The 23,239-nt window shown below is 42.1% G+C and overlaps 2 protein-coding genes across 3 annotated transcripts in view; one reads left to right on the top strand and one right to left on the bottom strand.

Moving 5' to 3' along the window:
- The window catches only part of LOC150041315 (NACHT, LRR and PYD domains-containing protein 12-like), a 51,495-nt gene that overhangs the window by 14,486 nt on the left and 13,770 nt on the right, over positions 1–23,239 (bottom strand). Inside the window, exons 3-5 of one of the 2 annotated variants that reach the window (XM_090325695.1) lie at positions 23,062–23,106; positions 15,492–17,169; positions 13,022–13,111 (exon numbers count right to left, since the gene is read on the bottom strand). In XM_090325695.1, the coding sequence (XP_090181821.1) occupies positions 13,022–13,111; positions 15,492–17,169; positions 23,062–23,106 (1,813 nt within the window). Of the gene's footprint in view, positions 1–13,021; positions 13,112–15,491; positions 17,170–23,061; positions 23,107–23,239 lie in introns of those variants that run through there. The other variant, XM_090325694.1, reaches the window with a different exon arrangement.
- On the top strand, positions 5,493–7,053 carry Tex13b (testis expressed 13B). Its single transcript, XM_090325696.1, has 3 exons — positions 5,493–5,568; positions 5,707–6,200; positions 6,308–7,053. The coding sequence occupies exons 2-3, from the start codon at positions 5,742–5,744 to the stop codon at positions 7,022–7,024; spliced, it is 1,176 nt and encodes a 391-aa protein (XP_090181822.1). The 5' UTR covers positions 5,493–5,568; positions 5,707–5,741; the 3' UTR covers positions 7,025–7,053.

Here is a 23,239-nt window from a genome sequence, read left to right as displayed (position 1 = left end):
TCTTATCTCCAATTAACCTCTAGAAAATGGGAAGTGGGGCTTGGCTCAAGGGTATGGTGGTAGCCTTGAGCTGAAGAGCTCAGGGACAGTGCCCAGGCCCAGGGGTAGGGTGGTAGCTTTGAGCTGAAGAGCTCAGAGACAGTACCCAGGCTGAGGTCAAGCCTCATGACCCACCGAAAAAAAAGAAAAAGTAAAAAGAAAATATGGCTCTCTTGAAAATTAAAATGTAGGGACTGGGAGTTTGGCCTAGTGGTAGAGTGCTTGCCTACCATGCACAAAGACCTGGATTTGTTTGCTCAGTACCACATACATAGAAGAAAAACTGGAAGTGGTGCTGTGGCTCAAGTGGTAGAGCTCTAGCCTTGAGAAAAAGTCCAAGGACAGAGCTCAGCCCTGAGTTTAAGCCCCACAACTGGCAAAAAAATATTAGAAAAGTACCAGTATAGAAGGAACGAATTCTTTGAACTCATTGGACAATTACTTTATTGGGTACTTATCACTGTGCTTGGCATTTAAAGCACAAAGATGCTTAAGACAAAAATATACCCACAATGCTGGAGGGGATGTGGCCAGGAGGGATCACTACTACACTGTTGGGAGTGCAAACTCATTCAACCACTAAGGAAAGCAGTATGGCAGTTCCTCAAAAGACTAAACATAGAGCTCCCCTATGACCCAGCAATTCCACTACTTGGCATTTACCCAATTGTCCAGAAACAAGGACATACTAAATCCACTAGCACATCAATGTTCATTGCAGCACTATTTACCATAGCAAAGATATGGAACCAACCTAGATGTCCCTCAGTTGATGAGTGGATCAACAAGATGTGGTATTTGTACACAATGGAATTCTATGCTGCTGTCAGAAAGACTGACATCGCCCCATTTGTTAGGAAATGGAAAGACTTAGAAAAAATCATATTAAGTGAAGTAAGCCAGACTCAAAGGAACTTAGGCTCAATGGTTTCCCTCATTTGTCATAATCAGTAGAAACCTTGGGCTCTCCTAGCAGAGATTTGCAATAGAGCAAAACCTTGATACATAAGGCCATATAGTATGAGCCTAAATGAAAGGACCTCTAGGATATAGAAACAAAAGCCATATAATGAATGACTGTTGTACTTAATGTACTATGTTATCTCTCATCTCCTCTGCTGTCTCTTGGTTATCTCATATTGTTATAGTATCTCACTTTGTTATCATATATATCGGATATACTTGTATTTGGTTATTTGAAATTGGATAGGGAAGGGGGGAAAACAAGATGAGGGGTGGGGGTGGGGGAAGGGAAATGGGGACCAAGACATGTGAAAGGATATCAATGTATGTGAATTAATGCACCTTCTATTTGGCAAATATAAGGTAATCCTTCTATTAAAATAAAAATATATGAAAAAAATAAAAATATATATACCCTTAAGTAATACCCACTAAAAATAAAAAAAGAAAATCAAACCAAGAATTTATAATAGTGTGAAACGTATTGCAGAGAAAGTTAGGTGCCTTATCCTAGGTTCTTAGAAGGTTGAGATCAGAGAAAACCAGTTTGGGTCCCCTTTTTAACCAATGGCTGAACTCGGTGCCACACACTAGCTATGTAGGAAAACTGCAGTGCCAGGCCAGCCGAGGGAGGAAAGTCTGAGAAACTTCGTCTCAATGGAAGAAATATGGTGGTGCACACTGGTCATTCCAGTTACCACGGGGTGCAAAAACCTATGAGGCTCACAGGACAGTGGTGGCACCTATACAATAGCTATTTCAGAGACTGAGCTCTAAAGACTAAAGTTCAAAAGCAATGATGAAAGACAAATCTGTTGGAGACTTTTTTTTGGTGGGGGGTTAGTCATGGGGCTTTAACTCTGGGCCTAGGCATCGTCCCTGAGCTCTTCAGTTCAAGGCTATCATTCTACTGCTTGAGCCATTGCACCATTTCCAGTTTTCTGGTAGTTAATTGGAAATGACTCTCCCTGACTTCTGTGCCTGGACTGGCTTGGAACCAAGATCTTCAGATCTCTACCTCCGTAGTAACTAGGATTATAGGTATGAGCTACTGGCACCTGGCTTGTTGGAGACTCTTATCTCCAACCAATCAGCAAAAAGCTAGAACTGAAGTCATTGCTCAAGTGGTAGGGTGCCAGCCATGAGAAAAACAGACAAGTGAGACTATGAGGCTGAGTCCAAGACCAGTACTGGCACACCAAATAAAGAGAATCAGTCCATGAGTACACTGGCCAGGGAGTTAAAAGCCTCTCTTTAAAATAACCAGTGCACTATGTTGAAAGTTAGCTATACAACTTGTGACCTGTGACAGGAGTGAAAACTAGGAGAGCATAAAAGGGGTGATACTGTCCAAAAAGAAATGTATTCATTACCTAACTTATAAAACAGTAACCCCTCCGTAATACTAATTTCAAAAGAAAAAAAAAAAAGATAAAATAACTAGTGGAAGAAATGGTTAGACATGTGGCTCATTAGCAGACCTCTTGCCTAGAAAGCATGAATCCCTGAGTTCAAATGCCAGCATGGAAAAAAAAAAGGTGTTGTGAAAGGGTGTGAATTTACTGTGGGGATATGGTAAAGTGGCACACTTCAAACCTAATCCCAAACTGGGTATGGAGGAAGATACTTGAGTGCCTATGTAAGAGAAAGAGAAAGTGATCAGAGCTAAATGAATGAGGACCTAGTTAGAGAGAGAAGAGAAAAGGCTAAGGGCAACACACATGGGGCAGCCTGCACAAAGGCCAGAAAGTGAAATAAGAGAAAAGGCAGACTAATTAGAAAAAAAAAAACAAAAATTGCTGGGGCTTGTCTGAGTTCAACACTCAGTGTAGAGAAAACTACAGAGACAGGAATGGAGGGAAGGAAAGAGGGAGGTAGGGAGGGAATTTAAAAAGACCAGAAGGATATATATCAAACAATGGTTTTCCCCCAGGGTGATATTTTTAAGGGTAGATTATAGGAATATATATGCCTCATAGGAAGTTGAGAATGATTTAAAATGATCAGATAAAAAATTTGGCCAATACTATCTTAAGTCTTGGTTTGAACTGAAGCCTTTGTACTTTAAAACAAGCTCTACTTATTTGGGTCATATTCCCAAATATGTTCAGCTTTATTTTTTTGTCTGGTTTTTGTTTTGATAAGTCTCATATTTTTGTCATTGGTCATGCTCAGGCAGTGATCCTCCTAAATCATGCTTCAGAAGCAGCTGGAATTATAGGCATATGCATCACCAAGTCTCAACTTATTGCTTGAGATGGAATTCTCAATAACTTTTTTTTATGGGTTGACCTAAAATTTTGATCCTCTCAAATATCTGCCTGCAGACTACTGTGAACCATCATAAATCCAGTTTTGTTTTTCAACTGAAAACAGTAGAGGGCTGGGAGTTTGGACTAGTGGCAAAGTGCTTGTCTAGTATGCATGATAACCTGGGAACGATTCCTTGGTACCACATACATAAAAAAGCTGGAAGTGATGCTATGGCTCAAGTGGTAAAGCTCTAACCTTGAGCAAACTGAAGGACAGTGGTCAGGCCCGGAGTTCCAGCCCCAGGACTAGCAAAAAGCAGTAACAAACAACAGAAACAAAAAACAAAATCAATACACTTATTCTGAACATTCTTTTAAGGAAAATATAATTTTTTTATTCTGAATTCCTAGTGCCCGCCATCACTACTAAAACACCAGTATGTAACTTTCTGTATTTTAATATATGGATGCAGAGTTTTATGCTGTTGCAGTGAAATCAAGGATACATTTTTTTAATTGAAAACTTTCTCCTCACTTTACATCCAACCCTATCTCAGATTATAGAAACATATGCAAACACATACACACATACATTACATTGTTTACAAAATGAAGTCATAGGAAATATCTCAATTTTATATGCATTGCCATAATTAGGCTTCATCATAGTTTCACTGGTTAAAACTTAGACATAGTATGACAGAAAGACAAATAATTGGCAAAATAGGACTCAATCGTGAACTCCCTAGTTTAACATATAGACATTAAAGTGAGGTTAAGTCAGGCACCTGTGGCTCACACCTGTAATTCTAGCTACTCATGAGGCTGTGATGTAAGAATCACAGTTCAAAGCCAACCAAAGCATGAAAGTCTGTGTGACCTTTTTAATTTTTTTTTCTAGTCCTGGGGTTTGAGCTCAGTATCTGAGCACTGTCCTTGGAGTTTCTCAAGGCTAGAGTTCTACCACATGAGCCACAGCACCACTTCCAGCTTTTGTCTATGTTCATGGTACCGAGGAATCGAACCCGGGTCTTCATGAATGCTAGACAAACACTCTCCCACTAGGCCAAACTCCCGGCCCCGTGAGACTCTTATCTCCAATTAACCACTAGAAAACTGGAAGTGGCACTGGGGTTGAAGGGGTAGGGCGGTAGCATTGAGCTGCAGACCTCAGGGACAACGCCCAGGCCCAGAGTACAAGCCCCATGACCGCCCCCCCCCACCCACACACCTACAAAAAGAGGCGGCCGGGAGTTTGGCCTAGTGGTTAAAGTGCTTGCCTAGCATGCACGAAGACCCGGATTCGATTCCTCGGTACCACACACATAGAAAAAAGCCGGAAGTGGTGCTGAGGCTCAAGTGGTAGAGCTCTAGCCTTGAGAAAATCCAAGGACAGTGCTCAGGCCCTGAGCTCAAGCCCACGACTGGCAAAAAAATAAAATAAAAATAAATGAGGTTAAGACACAATTGGGCTGGGAGACGCTGGCTCAAACCTGCAATCCTTTCTCCTCAGGAGTGTGAGGTCTGAGCATCACACTTCCATGACAGCGGCCAAGTCTGAAATGGAACAGAGGCTCAAGGGGTATAATGCTAGCTTTGAGCAGAAAATGCCAAGTGACAGCTCCCAGGCCCTGAGTTCAAGCCCCAAGACTAGCATAAAAACAAAAGACAAATTGTGTCTTTTTCTAATGACTCGGTAGGCTAGAGACCTTGTCAGAAGACTGCATTAACACATGAAATGATGGGTCTGGGTAGGATGGGATACTGGGAAAAAACGATTCAAAACACATTTTGAAAGTGAAAGAAGTTGGAGCTTATTTGTATATAGTTTCCTTCTGAAAGCAGTGGGGGAAAGAGCCGTTCCTTGACTGCTTATTTCAACCTGTGATGCTATTGTTATTTTGTATCCATCTTGTGTTCTAGAATATTCTGTGCCTGCCATCATCTGCAGCTGGGTATGGGGCAAACCATTAGGGTGGGGTTTGGACTTTATAGAGCGGCTTAAAAAGAACTTCATTTTTTTCTTAGTCTCTTTGGACAAGTCCTGCCTCTTTTCCCATTCAAGAATTTTTCACCGTAGTGGGTTTCCTTACTTCCCAGAGGGATGGAGGGGACACTTATGTTTGTTCCTCTGGAGCAGTTGCGCACCCCCCCACCAAAATGTGGGTTTGGAACAGTCCTAAAGTATAAAGCTCCAAGCCCGAGGGGTCGTTCTTTCCTTTCCCCCGGAGCAGTCGAGCCAGCAGGTACTCTCTCTTGAGGCACAGTAGACAGCTTTGTAGGCCTGTACTATCTGTGGTCCCCTGCCAGCCAGGTAAGGCCTGGCGGGAGGTGTGTCCTGGAGGGGGTGTGTCTAAGATGACAGGAGAGGAGTGTCTAGGGCGGGTGGAGGCGTTATCTAGAAGGGACGGGAAGGGAAGGCCCACCAACGGTTCAATCCGGGTTCTCTCAGGGACAGAGTCAAAGCCAGTGAATCCTTCCACCGTCATGACCCTGAGACCGGATGACCCCAATAATGGGTTTCACCATGACGTCGTCTTGGCTTTTATCAACGAGCAAATGGCAAGGCACGCTAAAGGGCCTCAGTTCTATCATGAAAACCAGACTCTGTCTTGGGAAGAGATAGAGGACAAATTCAGGGCCATCTTAGAGGACAGCACAGTGTCCAGAGAGGTCCAGGAGGCCTGTGCCTGGAGCAGCCTGGCCTTGGGCATGCGCTTCGCTCGCAGGCAGGGTTATTTACATGGGCGCCGGGTGCAGTGGCTTCACGACTTTGCTAGACTGCACAAGTCTGCGGCCAATGCCTTGGCCTCAGACCTGAAGCAGCTCTCCGAGCAACAGGATATGGAGCGCAGGGAGGCTGCCTTTCAACTGAAAGTGATTCAGACCAAACTGACAGAGGTGCAGAAGGAACGTGACATGCTGAGGTGGAAGCTACTGCGAGCAGTAAGAGCCCCACTCCCCCCCCCCACTGCCACCTCACCCAATTCCCCCCTCCTCACCCAAATCCCCCCTCCCACACAGCTTTTTAACAAGTCTACTTCCCCCTCCAGGAGCTGAGTGCCCCGCCAATGGCAGAGGGGCCAGGCCTGGGCAATAATATGACCATGGCCATGGCCACTACCTCTGTCATTGGTGGAGGGGAAGGAAGTTTTATAAATGGAGCAAGCGACAAGGAAGATATAGCAGTGATACAACTTCCTACCACAAATGTTGGAGAGGATGCTGCTGCAGAGGATGCAGCGGCAATGATGATGACAACCAACACCACACAGGAGCCAGGAGGAAGCTTCCAGCAGCTCCTGGGAACTATGGAGTGGAAAAATTTCCCTTTGGGTGGGCAGAGGGAGGGAACTGTCAAAACCCCTGAAAAGGCCACCATTTCTCACTTGGGAACCCCAGAGGGCACATCCTCCCCTGAATTCCTAACTGTCCAGCTCCCTGCATCATTCACATACTCCTACGACTACCCCTTCCCAGTAATGTCCACCCCATCTCCACCCCCACCCAGGGACATAACACCTTTACCTCCCCTGCCTTCCTATTTCCTGACTTCTGATTTTAATCTGCTTTCTGATGTGGGGGCTACAGGAAATGACACTCAAGAACTCCAAAAGGACAAGACAGACACTGAAACCCAGCAAGAGAATAATCTTCCCATATTTCGCCAGCCTGGGGACTGGGATTGTCCATGGTGTAAAGAAGTGAATTTTTCCCAGAGAGAAAGTTGCATCTGCTGTGGGAAGGGAATCTGGCTGCAAAGTTCTTAATGTATTCAGAACATGAATAAGACAAGACTACATGCATACATCAAATGGGACCAAGTTTCTTTTGTGTGAGGAGATGGGCGTCTTGGGTGGAGGTGAAGGAGGGTAGGAGGTGAATGGGGTCAAGAGAATGGGAGAGGCCTATGGGGAGGATGTAGAATGGAGACATGTTTTGAACAAGACTCCTTATTCTAGATCATAAGCATTCCACACCCTATAACTACTCGAGCTTCTGTCATGGAGTGTAAGTGTTGCATCTCCCCATCCTGCTGTCAGGTGAACCCTGGTGGCTAGTATAGAAAACCCCACCTTCATCATACACATGGGCCTTAGGTGATCTGGGAAGAAGTGGTCACTACACCCATTCTGAGTCAGCCAGATTGAGAATCTCAAGGGCAAGGCAAATTCTGGTCAGGAATGAGTTGGGTAATGACACCGTGGGTCACTTGGGATTGGGATCAGGGTCACTGACAAGGAAAATAAGGCTACACACATCTGACCCTGGTATCTTTCAGAGGATACCAGTCTGTGGTACTAGGAAGAAGATGAACAGAAAAGCACAGGTGTTAATGCAGTGACTCAGCAACTTTTCGCTTCTTCCAAGTGAAAGATCAACTTAGAATCTAACTCAACTGGGATTCCTTTTCAGGGCAAGCAAATTGGAATCAAGAGAACATTTTCTTTTTGAGCCATATTTCCAGTCCTGCTTTTTGCTGGCTATTGTAGAGATTTGAGTCTACCAGACTTTTGATACCTAGGATAGCCTCAAACCACCATCTTCTAGAATATAAATGGCATAAGCCACATCTGGCTCACTGCTTTGGTTATTTTTGAGATTTCACTATTTGCCTAGGATCTCCTGAACCATGCATGATCCCCTTTATGCTCTCACCACAGGTGGGATGACAGGCATGTACCACTACATCTAGCTTTTTTCTGTTAAGACCCTGAGGTTGGGCTAGAAGTTTGGCCTAGTGGTAGAGTGCTTGCCTAGCATGCATGAAGATGCAGGTTCGATTCCTTGATACCACATACACAGAAAAAAAAGCCAGAAGTGGTGCCGTGGCTCAAGTGGTAGAGCTCTAGCCTTGGGAAAGCCCAAGTAACAGTGCTCAAGTCCTGAGCTCAAGCCCAGGACCGGCAAAAAAAAAAAAAAAAGAAGCTGAGGTCTTGTGAAATTTTTGCCCAAGCTGGCCTGCTCCAGTGATCTGCTCCAACTCCTGCCTCCTATCAGCTACAATTTCAGGTGAGGGCCAGTTGGTTTCCAATCAATGAACCATCAAAGGAAACACTGCAAGTAGTAAGAATGCTGTATCTATGTTAGGGCAAGTCACGGCGAATAGGGCAAGCCATGCCGATTCCTGCATCCCAAGAGTCGCCAAGAATTAACTAGATACCTGGCTCATTTGGGAGAAGTTATAAGAACCAAAATAAGACTGGGGCAACCTTAGTTTTCTGCCTGACCCAAGTGAACATGGTCGAGATTGACCACCTCTAACCCTGCCAGAGGCTGTGGACAGAGGATGGCAACACCCGCAGCAGGGGAGGAGTGCTGTGGCTGTAGAGATTCACCACAGGAAATCCTCAGCAGAACCCGAGACAGATCTCGGAATTTGCAACACAGCCAGGATTGGTCAGCAAGTGATAGTGCCCAGAGTGCTTGTTGGTCCAAAGCATAGTGCCATCTTGTGGGATTCTCTCCTTCTGCCCACTATCATGCTGACTGTGGGTAAACAACCATAAAGAGGAGGGTGAGAACTCCACCATGCATTTTCCAGCTATGTCATTGGGCCTGTATGTCCCCCTGTGGGGAGGACAGGATTTCCTTAGCCCAGTACACGTGGCCTGAGGTGTTGGAGATTTCTCTGCTGCAGAGGGCTGGGGACGCTGTTCTGAGTACTGCAGGATGTTCAGCACAATCCCCACACTCCACTCAGTAGATGCCAATAGTGCTCCCTCCCCACTGCTTCAGTTAATGACGCCCACAAACGCCTCCAGATAGTTCCATGTGCCCACTTGAGGACCAGTCTCCCCCCCCCCCAGGTTAGGAGCCGGAAAGGTAATGAAGAACTTAAAGCTGAAATAGGCAAGAATCAAAAGAGAAGGTCAGCTGCTGCTGGTAGCTCATGCCTATAATCTTAGCGACTCAGGGCACTGAAATCTGAGGTTTGAGATTCCAAGCCAAGGTGGAGGGGCTGGCAGAAAAGTCCATGAGATTCTTTGTTTCTTTGTTGGTCAGGAGGCTAAAACTCAGGGCCTGGATGCTGTCCCTTAGCATTTTCACTCAACGGTATCTACCATACTACCACTTTGAGCCACAGATCCACTTCTAGTTTTCTGGTAGTTAACTAAAGATTAGTCTCATAAACTTTCCTGCCCAGGTTGTCATCAAACTGTGATCTTCAGATCTCAACCTCCTGACTAGCTAGAAGTATAAATGCAAGCCACCAGTGCCTAACGATAATTTTTCTGTGTGTGCTAGTCCTAGGGCTTCAACTCAGGGCCAAGGCACAAGGCTAATGCTCTACTACTTTAGCCCCATATCTATACTGTAAGACTCTTACCTCTAATAAACTACTCAGTAAAAAACCAGAAATGGAGCTGTGAAGCTGAGAGGCACTGTGACGCAGGAGTGGAAAGTCAGTGAGTGGGTCTGGCATATCCTTTGGCTCTTTAAGCAAATTCAGAGCAATGACTGGGTAGAAGCCAAACTGTCAGGACTAAGAGTGAGGAGAAGTGAGGACCCCAGGGGAGCTCTTCTTCTAGGACCTGACTGTGAAGTGAAGGTAGGAAAAGAGAAGTATGGTTTACAGAGGAAATTCTGAACATTAGAGAAGCCTCAAGTGAAGGCTGAAAGAAATGTCTTGCGAATTACATTAGCAGTGTGGCTGCTCTTTCACAACACTTTTTAAGTCATCTAACAAGGTTACTTGTTTTATATGTGTACCTTGGTTTGAACTCTGGGCCTAGGTGCTGTCTATGAGCAAATATTTTTGCTCAAGGCTAGCCTCCTACCACATGAGGCAGAGCGTCGCTTTCAGTATTTTTTTTTTTTGGCTTGTAAATTAGAGATAAGAATGTTGGGCTAGGAGTTTGACCTAGTGGTAGAGTGCTTGCCTAGCATGCATGTTGACCTGAGTTCGACTCCTCGGTACCACATATACATAGAAAAAAGCCAGAAATGGTGCTGTGGGTCAAATGGTAGAGCTTTAGCTTTGAGAAAGCCAAGGGCGGTGCTCAGGCCAAGTTCAAGCCCCAGGAGTGGCAAAAAAAAATGTTATGGACTTTCCTGCCTGAGTCAGGTTCAAACCATGATCATCATATCTCAGCCTCCTGAGTAGCTAGGATTATAGGAGACAAGACACTAGTACCCATCCTTCACTTTCTTTAAAAACAAAAATCCCTTTAAAATAAATTATTGGGCTGGGAACGTGGCCTAGTGGTAGAGTGCTTGCCTAGCACGCACAAAGACCCAGGTTCAATTCCTTGGTACCATATACATAGAAAAAGCTGGAAGTGGTACTGTGGCTCAAGTGGTAGAGCCTTGAGAAAGCCCAAGGAGGACAGTGCTTAGGCCCCGAGTTCAAGCCCCAGGATTAACAAAAAATAACTGAATAAAATTCTCTATAATATACATATAAAAACATATTTATAGATTTGTGTTTATACACAGGAAAAGTCTAGAGGTAATGGGAGAGTAGTTTCAGAGGCAGGATAAGAGTCAGTAAGATACTATGGTAGGGGTGTGGAAGAGAATAGAACCTTTTACACACTTTTGTAAAAGAAAAGATAAAATATTCACAAACATTCAAAATGTAAATTTATTTGCTGAGATGAACTTAGAAAGAGTATTTGTTCTCCTAGGACAGAAAGGGCATCAATTGTGTGTGTAGCATGTGGGAAAAGAAGGGAGGGAGAGTCCTGACTGCACATGGATGTCACACAAGGCACCCCCATGGTAGCCATGGTAGGAGGCAGAATGCAGGATTCTAAGAGATGATATATTTTGAAGTAACTGTGGAAATGTGTTTGAGGAATAGATAGGTGAAAGGAAAGGATCATGAAACTGAACAGACAAATCCACTCAAATAGGACCACGTGAAGCAAACCTCTTTGGTTTGGGAAAGTTGCAGGGGTCCAGGAAAGGGCATTGGAAAGGGAGTTGGCAGTCCCAGAAAGGATACTCTGTAGTACTGGATACTCTGTAGTTTTGTAAGATGTAGGTAGGTAGATAGGCAGATAAGTTTTTGCCAGTACCAGAGCTTAAACTCAGAAGCCTCAAGATTTCTTGGCTTGCTGACACTCTACCACTTGAGCCAGCCCAGGATATCTTTGAACCCCAATTCTTCAGATCTAGACCTATGATTACAGATGTGAACAACTGGTACTTGGCAACAAGATTACTTTTCCTTCATGTAAAACAAAGCCACCAAAAGTTCTAAGTATACCTATGGTTACCATAACATACACTTTTACTTGCCTTATATTTGAGTTGAAAATGAAAATCATATTTAGTAAACAAGGTGTTATCCAAAGATGGGGAGCCTGCAATGGGAGGTGGGGTGGAATACACGGCATTTAGATGAATTTTATGTGTCTATTTCTATATTACATAGGTAAAATTAATGTCCACAAAATTCACTATATAAGGGAACGAATTTCCTCATTCGAGTGGGTTTGGAAAGGCTACTGCTTCCTCTGGATTATGAAGGACAAGGACATAGATACAGATGTGTATAGAAATGAATAAGAAGCCAGGAGAACACCTGCTTTTGTGACTGTGAGGTGGGACAAAGACCTGAAAGTGAGGACCCAGGGCAAGGTCAGAGGTGGGGTGGGGAAGGAGCTTCTTTGGGCACTTATAGAAATAACTGGGAGGGTGGAAGGTAAGGAGTGGAGAGGATCTACACACAGCATTAAGTAGGGTAAGAACCAACTGAAAGAAAACTTGGGTAGGGGGGAAGATGGTGGAATTGAATTAGGAAAAGAAAAAATTTGTACAGGACTCTAGGCATTCACACACAATGAGAGCAGACCACAGGAGGATCCTCTGAGGAGAGGATTACAAAGTGGCCATGCCTATGTGCCTCTCATTATATAAAATAGCATTTATCAAAATTAGCTCCAGGAAATGAAAACAAGAGGATTTTGTTTCCTTTTTGTCTTATTTGTTCATTTCTCTGTCTTTGGGGAGAGTAAGGGGGGAGCACAGAAATGAAGGGACAAAGGGTGAATAAATAAATGCAGCAGTGGTAGTCACTAGACACTATGTTGAAAATGAACTATACAATTTGTGGGTGGGGAAAGGAGAGGACAACTGTGAGAGAGTGAGGGAAGGGGTGACAATGTCCAAAAAGAAATGTATTCTTGCCTGGCGCCAGTGGCTGATGCCTGTAATCTTAGCTAATTAAGGAGGCTAAGATCTGTGGGTCAAGATTGCATGACAGCCTAGACAGGAAAATATGGGAGATTCTAACCACCAAATAACCACCAGAAGATCACAAGTGGCACTGTGGGTCAAAGTGGTAAAATGCTATACTTGAATGAAAAAGCTCAGAGATAGTGCCCAGACCCAGAGTTCAAATCCCCATGACTGACTAAAAAGAAAAAGAAATGTACTCTTTCCTTACCTTACATAACTATAACCCCTCTATTCATCATACCTTATAATAACAATGTTTAAATTAAAAAAAAATAAAAGGATTCATCTTGTGGTACCCAGGAGTGGAAAAATCTTTCAGGATTACAAGTAGCCATCAATCACTATAAAGCACTCTACAGATTAAGGCAGAAAGGGCAGTAGGGATGGATAGAGATGTGTGTGACTCCTTACATCCTTTTCTAAGCAGCATCTCATCTTTTCATTTGCTCTTTCACTATAAGGGCAAGCTAAGCACTAGTTATACTTGGTTATCAGGTCCAGTCAGCTGAGAGAGTGCTTTCTAGTGACCTAGTTTTTTACTTTCACTACCATAAATAATAAAGCCAAGTTCAACTTACTTCAGGTCTTTGATTTTACAGGCTGGATCACGCAGTGCTTGGCAGAGAAAATGTAGCTGGGATGAATACAAATTATGTAGCTGAAAGGAGCTAAGAGAGATAAGAAAACAGAATTTAGTATTAAATTTTAAGTAAAAGCTACCTTTTAGTTTTTTGTCATACTAGTAATAATTCATCACTTACAATCTTAGGATTATAATAGAGATTCCCTTCTTGAATACTTGTTTGTTAAACACGTCATTTGAAATATGGTGTAAAAATCAATGTTAATAACTTCTTTAATAAAAATAAATAAAAAATTAAGACAGAAAAAAGCTTAGGATTATAGTTGTGCTGTTTCCTATGTGCTAGGTAGGCACAATAATGTAGTAGAATCACTATTGTATAGATGGTCTGAGAGGTCATGACATGACAAAGCAACCTTTTCTACGTAACATAATTTGTGTTGTCTGTACTAACAGAAGTCATGTCTATACTTGAACACCAGGATGCTTGGGAAAGGAGTGTTTTATGTAAAATTTCGGGCAGGCAATTAAATCTCTCCCATGAAGACATTAAGATGTTAAGTGTGGGAACAAGATGGCTCCCGCCTGTAATTCTAGCTACTCAGAAGGCTGAGATCTGAAAATTATGATTTGAAGACAGCCTTGACAGGAAAGTCTGAGACTCCTATTTAACTCCCAATTAACTTAGTGAGAAGTGGAACTGTGAATCAAGTCATAGAGCACTACCCCTAAGCACACAAGCTCAGGTACAGTGTTCAGAATCTGAATTCAAGACCCTAGACTGGCACCAAAAAAAACCCCATAACCAACCAACTTAAGGGTGGATACTAGTTTTCAAAAAAAATACAGAGTAAGAGAAGAGATCACTATCACTTTTGTTTTCAATCAATATTTTGATTTACTCATTATTTTGTTCTATAATATACAGGTAAATTGAAGCTGTCTTTATGCTTAAGAGACCTTCATAATTCTGAATGCAGGTCAAGACTGTATGAACTAGTGGTAGAGTACTTTTATAGCACACACAAAGCCCTGGCTTCGAGTCCTTGGTACCACATACAAAGAAAAAGCCAGAAATGGTACTGTGGCTCAAGTAGTAGAGCATTAGCCTTGAGAAAGCCTAAGGATAGTGCCCAAGCCCTGAGTTCAAGCCCCAGGACTGGTAAAATAGTAATAATTCTACATCCATTGAACCTCTCCAACCCATTTCCCCTCCAGTTCTATGTCAAACTACTGCTTCACCTTTATTTCCCTCCACATTTGTTTAAAACACTCACAGTGCTCAATTTCACCTCTGTGCTCTTGCCCAGTGATACACAACCACAGGATAGACATGGGTTTGTGCAGTCCACAAATAGTCTTTTCGCAGTACCTGGAGCCTTTGTACCCTACAAAAGTGCCCTAGTACTTCAGCTATGTACCTTTTCATTTTGTCTAGTTTTTTTTTCTTTCTTTCCTTTTTTTTTTTTTTACAAAATAGGGTCTCATTAACTTTACCATGCTGGACTTGAAGTGGCCATTATCTCCTGCCTCCACCTGCAGAGTAGCTAGGATTGCAGACATATGCCATTACAACCAGTGTCACTCTCCTTTCCGACTTATCCCTACCAATCACCTGGCCTGACAACTAAGAGAGGTATTTCCTATCTTAATTCAGATACTAAGGATAGACAGGTAATAAGATTCCTTTGTGGCTTTTATCGGTAAGTCAGTAAAATCATTCTTTACAGAATATACAGTCCACATTATAAAAGAGGTTTACCTAAGTCTCTGAACTTTAGACTTGTCCCTTTCAAAAGGTCTCATGGAAAGATCCCAGACTTTCCAATAAAATATACATACAAAAGTAGAACTGTAGCTCAACTGTTAAGAGTGCTAGCTTTGAGCACAAAAATCTCAGGGATAGTATATAAGCCTTAAAATTCAAATCATAAGACTGGCACCAAGAAAAAAAAAGATACACAGAAATGTAATTCTGATCTATACTAACCTGAAGCTATTTGAGGCTATTTGACAACCAATCTGGTGTTAGGTCTACAATCTTTTCTAGAACAGTCATCTACACCAAAAGAACAGTCTTCACCGACATTCTTGACAATTTTAAATGCTCCTAACACTTGATGATTATATAGCACATTCACAGAGTGCCAATGAAGATTTTATACACATACACATACACACACATACACATACACACACATACACATACACACACACACACACATATGCACATGCGTACTTAAATGATGGCTTGTTCAGACAGGTATAAGTGCTCAAAAATGTTAGCTTCCTTCAGAGTCTATCTAGTGATCAATGCATGATAATCAATACATGCTTATTGTACTGACTGACATAAAATAGAGAAACTTCTTTACCAACAATGCTAGATGTTATATGACATAACCAAGTGCCCCACTGTCTGTCTGTGAAGGCCATCAATGAGGAAAAGATATGAATATACTCACTGATTAAATGATACATTCGACGCTGTTGGCATGGATGATGGCATGAATACTGACATATGTATTTCCTCTTCAAACCCAAGAAGGTGCTGACACTTCAGAGACATTGACAGGTCACTGTGACAGTTTTTGACACAAAACGACATAGCCAGTGTGTCCATTTTTGTATAGGTAGCTTGGAGCAGCACAAGTGACTGTAAGTGATCAACGATCTTCCCTGCATATTCTGTGTCCTGCAATTCATACAAACAGTGAAACAAGTCCACTGGCTCCATCTGTAACCGTGAAGTTTTATCCTTTATTTCTATCTCAGTCCATTTCAACAACGCTTCTTCAAGTTCTTGAGAGACTTGTCTTCCAAAAACATTTTTCACCACCTCTTCTTTCCCTTTATGTATAAGTCCAAATAGGAACTGAATGGTAGGTGAGGAAAATCCTTTTCCAAATTGGTGGAATATTTCTTGCCATGTCTTCCCGGCTTGATTAAAAGCCGCACAGCTGTTGTCATTCTTCAGGACATAGTATACAGCGGTCAGGAACTCTTGGAAACTGAAGTGAAGGAAGGTGTACATGTTAACATCCCCTTCCACTTTTTTCAGGAAGTGATTGAGAAAATCACAAGTGGTCTCATGAATTCCTACCCCATGTCTTTGGAGGTCACTGACTGCAAACAGAACCTGCCGGTTTTGCAGTCCCTCTGCAGCCAGAGAGCAAAGGCCCCTCAGGCAACTCTGTCCCATCCACACCGAGATGCCCTTAAGGGTTCGGAGGCACTTAGCAAAATAGAACAGATACACACCAGTCATGGTATTCAGTGACTTCATCAGATTCTTATCTTCGTCATCCTGTGACTGCAGGACCCGGCACAGCATCCAAGAGACAATGGGCAGTGAAGATATAATGTCAAGGTGTTCATTATCTCTTAAGTCATAAAAGACACTCATTGCTCTATTAGCACCTGAAATCTGACTCAAGAAATATGCTCGCTTTTCAGCATCTCTAAACCACAGGATCTCTGCCTCAATAGGTTGTTTTAACAGAGAATGGAGCTTCTTCATCGCTGTAAGACGGGCAGTTATCAGGAGAGAGGATTCAGGAAATAGTGTTTTCTTCACAAAACTACACAGGAGAGATTCTACTGGCTTCTTCTCCTGAGGGTTATCACTCAGATCCTCTTCATGGTCACAGAAAATGTACGGCAGCTCAGGAAACCCATCAAGAATGAACAGAAGCTTCTCTGGATATTCAATGATAATGTCTAGGATTGGCTCCTTGATATCTTGAAAAGTATTGCCAATCAAATCAATAGCACTAAGAGGACCATTATGGCCTATTTCTCTGCAGTTGACATAGATGAGATAGTCAAATCTGCCTGGAGTAACCATTCCTGCTGCCCAGTCAAACATGAACTTGTGCACCATCGCTGTTTTCCCACTCCCAGGGCATCCCTGAAGCACCACTGTCTTGGAGGAGTTGCAGCCCGGTTCATCAGGATCAAACATGTGCTCCATCTCCATAAAACAATCTTGCTGAGGAACGCCACAGGAGGTCTTCTCTGATATACCATACTCTTTGACGAGAAGTAAACGTGTATCTATATGTTTACAATGGTGGAAGCATTTATCAGGTCCTGTTTTTAGGTATTTTTCTCTTAGATGTCTTCGGTATATTTCCCGATAATCTAATAGCAACAAAGAGTAAATAAAGAGTCAATGAAAGCAACAACTAGGACTTATACAACCATAACCACCATCTCTCTCCTTGGATGCTTCAAAGGCTCCTCAAATTTTATACATTTCAAGTCGAGTGCTGGTGGCTCACACCCAAATCCTAGCTACTCAGGAGGCTAAGATCTGAGAAACACAGTTTGAAGCCAGCACAGGCAGAAAAATCTATTATGACTTATCTACAAATGCTGGAAAAAGAGCTGCGGCTTAAGTGGTAGAGCTCTAGCCTTGAGTGAAAAAGCTAAGGGACAGCACCAGCACCTAGGCCTGAGTTTAAGCCTCAGGACCAGATACACAAAAAATTTACAAACTGTCAGATGCCAGTGGATAACACCTATAATCCTAGCTACTCGGAGGATGAGGGTAGTGGTTTAAAGCCAGCTGTGAAGGAAAGTCCATGAATCTCTTATCTCCAATTAACCACTAGAAGACTGGAAGGGAAGCTATGGCTCAAAGTGGTAGTAGTATTAGTCTTAAAAAAAACTCAGGGGGCCAGGAGTTTGGCCTAGTGGTAGAGTGCTTGCTTAGCATACACAAAGACCAGTGTTCAATTCCTTGGTACCACATACTTAGAAAAAGCCGGAAGCGGTGCTGACACTCAAGTGGTAGAGCTCTAGCCTTGAGAAAAATCCAAGGACAGTGCTCAGGCCCTAAACTTAAGCCCAGGACTGGCAAAAAAATAAGATTTATAAGGGGGCCAGGAGTTTGGCCTAGTGATAGAGTGCTTGCTTAGCATACACAAAGACTAGGATTCGAATCCTTGGTACTGCATACATAGAAAAAAAGCCAGAAGTGGTGCTATGGCTCAAATGGTGGCGCTCTGGTCTTGAGAAAGCTCAAGCACAGTGCTCAGGCCCTGAGTTCAAGCTTCTGGACTGGCAAAAAAAAATACAAACTTTTGTATATCTAAATCTAAGCCCATGGTTTCAACACTTCTTCATACAACACGTATACACATACATACACATGTACACATAAATACCCAAGACAACTCTACCCAGATATTATCTCCGTTAAGTGCTGCTAACTAGTTACTCTGAAAATGTAGTTCTTTTCATTATTACTTTCAACTTTCTGTATCAAAGAAACACTACCACCTACATCTTCAAAATCAATGTATAGACTAAAAAATGAAGAAAATAGACGGGCTGGGAATGTAGCTTAGTGGTAGAGTACTTGCCTAGCATACATAAAGCCATTGGTTGGATTCTTTAGTACCACATAAACAGAAAAAGCCAGAAGTGGCGCTGTGGCCCAAGTGGCAGAGCAATAGCCTTGAGCTAAAGAAGCTCAGGTATAGAGCCCAGGCCCTGAGTTCAAGTGCCAAGAAAATTGAGGGACAGGATGGATTGGGAAGGATAGGTACATTGTATTCATAAATCACTTTAAGAAAAATAAGCTTAAAATTCATTTTTTTGCCGGTCCTGGGGCTTGAACAAAGGGCCTGGGTGCTGTCCTTGACCTTCTTTTGCTCAAGGCTAAAATTCTACTAGAGCCACAGCACCACTTCCAGCTCTTTCAGTGCATGTGGTACAGAGGTATCAAACCCAGGGCTTCATGCATGCTAGGCAAACACTCTACCACTAAGCCGCATTCCGAGCCCTTAAAATTCGTTTATGTACCAATATGCCTTCCAATTCTACAAACTCTCTTTTCTGGACTGCTAAATCAGCCCCTTACTTGTCCCCTCTTGTCCATTTACTCCAAGAAACCCAAAAGATTTTCTGAAAATATTAATTTGATACTATCATTATCCCATCCAAATCCCCTTAAAAGTTTTAATTATAGTTGATATGCTATTTAAAATCCTTACCTTATCCTACAAGGTATTTCATGAGTTAAACCTCCTCCTCTCCCCAAAGCCCTATTTTAAATCACTCTTCTTAGTGCCTCTGATAATGTCACACCGGCCTACTTTGTGTGTGTTGGTACTAAGGACTGTCTCTTAGCTTTTTTTTTTTTTTGCCAGTGCTAGGCCTTGAACTCAGAGCCTGAGCACTGTCCTTGGGCTTTCTAAAGGCTAGAGCTCTACCACTCGGCTACAGCAACATTTCTGGCTTTTTCTATGTATACGTAGTACTGAGGAATCAAACCCGGGTCTTCGTGCATGCTAGGCAAGCACTCTACCACTAGGCCAAACTCCCAGCCCCTTTTAGCTTTTGTGCTCAAGGATGGTACGCTACCATTTCATCCATAGCTCTACTTCCAGCTTTTCTTTTTTTTGTGGTTAATTAGAGGTAAGAGTCTCAGACATTTTCCTGTCCAGGCTCGCTTCAAACAGCCTCCTAAGTACCTGGGATTATAGGCATGAGCCACTGGCACCCAGCAACATTAGCTTACTTTTATGTCTTAAAAATGCCATATTAGTAGGCTGGGAATGTGGCTTAGTGGTAGAGTGATCAGCTTGCTGTCATGAAGCCCTGGGTTCAATTCTTCAGTACCACATACACAGAAAAGGGCAGAAGTAGTGCTATGGATCAAGTGGTAGAGTGTATCCTTGAGCAACGGAAGCTCAGGGAAAAGTGCCCAGGCTGAATTCAAGCCCCAGCACTAGTAAAAAAAAAAGCCATATCCACTAAGCACCAGTGGCTTACCTCTAGGTACTCAAGAGGCTAAAATCTGAGGATCATAGTTCAAAGCCAGTGTAGACAGGAAAGACTTTTATCCACTCAAAACCATTAGTGGTACAGTGGTTCAGGTGGGAGGGCCCTAGTCTTGAGCACAAAAGAAGATCAGGGATAGAACCCAGGCCCTGAGTTCAAGCCCCATGATGAACAAAAAAAAATGCCATATTCTCCTATGTGCTCATTTTTATATGTGATCATATAAAAATATTTATTGAAATGAGCTCCGGGAAATGGAACCAAGAAGTTTTTTTACTTTGTTGTTGTCTTTTATTTTGTTCATTTATCTGTGTTTGGGGGATAAGGGGGTATAGAAATGGAGGAACAAAGGTGAACAAATGCAGCAGTGGTACTCACTAGTGCTACTCATCATGTCAAAAATGAACTATAACTTATGGGTGGGGACAGGAGAGAAAAACTGGGAGAGATGGAAGGGTTGACACAGTCTAAAAAGAAATGTACCCATTAATAATAAAAAAAAGAAAAAAAAGAAATGTACTCTTTACCTGACTTATGAAACTATAACCCTTCTGTACAACACCTTTATAATAGCAATATATTTTTTTTGAAAAATGAACTATACAACTTGTGGACAGGGACACGAGGGAAAAACTGGGAGAAAGCGAGGGAAGGGATGACATTGTCCAAAAAGTAATGTATACTTTACCTGACTTATGTAACTATAACCCCTCTATACATCACCCTTGCAAGAATAAAAAAGAATTTAAAAAAAATAATTTGCATGTTCTCTCTGCCTGAAGCACAATTCCTCCTGTTCTTTCCATAGAGACCACCTTCTCAACCATCTGACCTCAACTGAAAAATTACTTTCCAGAAGAATATGTGATTACTAATAATGAAAGCAGATCCTATCTTCTCTTTCTCTTTCTAGCCCTTATGGCAAGTTTATAACTATACTGTTTGTTGCTTTATTGTTTGTATTGTCTCTTTAACACTATGGATCCTGACAAGAGGACTTACCTGTCTGTTGTACCATAATACACTGGGTATTCAGCATGGCATCCAGAACATAGTTAACCCTCACTATTTACTGACTATGGTTATAAATCTTTCTGCATTCAAAAAAGTCACTTATTATTGTGTATTCTGGATCAGACACTGAACTTGGCACTTCACACATACTTAAGTACAATAATTGCATAACGCAGGTATGCTCCACCCTTGACGCTTTGGGATATTCAAGCGTACAAGCAGGGCTGCTTTCATGAAAATGCAGTCTGTGCAGTTGGTCACAGCGTTCTGTGCTCAATAGGACCATGTTTGCTTTAATGTTCTCCTGATAGTGTCCTGAAATTCTTAAATCACTGAATAAGTGTTCCTGCACTTTTATTTTGAACTCAAATCCCAACAAATGATACAGTCATTCCTGCTAATTGCCTTTGGTAATTTATCCAATTATATTAAATGGCAGACATAATTCGGATTTAGATTTGTCTGAGTAAATCAAAGAGTAAGTCACTGAGTTCAAACCTCTTGTTAAGAGAATAATCAGCCAGCCCGAGCACAGAAGGACCTGAGACTCTTATCTCCAATTAACCTCTAGAAAACGGGAAGTGGGGATTGGCTCAAGGGTAGGGCCGTAGCCTTGAACTGAAGAGCTCATGGACAGCCCCACGGACTCCCCCCCCAAAAAAAGAATTATCAAAGCTGACATTTTCCAAATCAGCATTTTTTTTGGAACACTGCTCTGCAAGGCATTAACATTATTAACATGAAAGCTGTTCTGAGAAAGTGTTTAGCAGCCAAGTAAGATGGGGGGAATGCACCTTCAATCCTCTTAAAAAAATATCTGAACGGACATGCATGAAAATCTTTACTCTCCTACAATGCTTTTTAAAAGCTGCTTAACTTTGTTTAATCTGGTACTTTCTGATCTCACAACCGCAGAACACTTTTCTAACAGCAAAGCTATTAACTCCAAGCAAACTGGAAAACTCCGTTTGGCTGCTGATCTAGATAAGACATGGCAAATATTTTCCAGAAATTTTCTTGAGTGGTTTGGGCTTTTCAGTCTCTTTCAATAACTCAATATTGACATGGTAACATAAAAGCAGCCGTAGACAACATGCAGAAGAATAGCAGCAATATTACATGAAGACCTTGTTTATAGAAACAGGCCACTAGTGGATGTCTGGCACACTGGGTACTGTTCAGAAGCTCTAATTTAAAACTACTCCTAAAGAGGATTGGGGGTTTTTTAGCTATAAAAATATCTATATCTGCTGGTCACCTACACCTGTAATCCTAGCTACTTAGGAGGCTGGGATCTGCAAATTACAGTTAAAAACCAGCAAACACAGAACTGTCCCTGAGACACTTTATATATAATTAACCAACAAAAAGCCAGAAATGGATCTGTTGTTCAAGTGGTAATCTTGAGAAAAACAGTGCAGGGAGAATACCCAGATAGTACACAGACAGATTTAAGTGCCAGGATTGGCACAAAAGGAAAAAAAATCTACATCTGCTCTTAATGACCACCATAAATAATCTTTCCAGTATTTCAATACTCACTTGACTATACCCTACATGTTTTATATGTCATTTTTGCTTCTTAGAGTTTCATAGATACTGCCACAGAACTAGCAGCAGTTGTTAACCCAGTGAATACTGAAAATGGAGAAGGGTGAGGGTGAGAAGCTGGATTCATGAGATATTTAAATTCCCAAAGAGAAATAGAGAATAATCAGAAAGAATGATACTGTACCATTCGTAAGGAAATGGGAAAGACTTCAGTAAAATAAACCAGACCCAGAGAAACACAGGTTGCATGGTTTCCTTCATTTGTGGGAGCTAGAATATGCCTATAAACCTATAAACAAACATACTACATGGGCATGCAAGTGTTTATAAATGAATTCACTTAAGTATAATTGATTATATGGACAGCAAAAATACTATACTTATTTTGAAAGACTAAGTCAAAGCCCAATAAAGTAAGTTAACAGGAAAATTTGGTATTTGCAATGGGGGGGGGTGGAGGGAGAGGAGAGAGGTAGAAAAATGAATGGGAAAGTGTATAGAATGCAGGGGAAAATGCACTGTATACATACCACAGAACTGAGAAAAATAAGGAAAGGGGTAGATCAAAGAGCAGTGAAGATGTTGAAGGGACGACACAGATCAAGACACATTGTACACAAACTGCTTTGTTAAATGCCATAAAATACAATACATAATCTAAAAAATTAAGATATCTACCTGCAGGATCCTTCATTGAAGAGGAAGCCAGAGAACTTGAAGCAGCTGTGTGTGAGAGGAAAAGAGATTGGGAGAAGCACGAATACACCATAATACCAAAACAAGACATAAACAGAAATTTACCAACATTGCTACACTCATTCATTTTATGCCTCAGAAGTACATATGAAATAGTACA

Source organism: Megascapheus bottae, chromosome X (genome assembly GCF_031878675.1).
Source record: "Megascapheus bottae isolate mThoBot1 chromosome X, mThoBot2.hap1, whole genome shotgun sequence".
Taxonomy (NCBI): Eukaryota; Metazoa; Chordata; class Mammalia; order Rodentia; family Geomyidae; genus Megascapheus; species Megascapheus bottae.
This window is presented reverse-complemented; position numbering and strand designations above follow the sequence as displayed.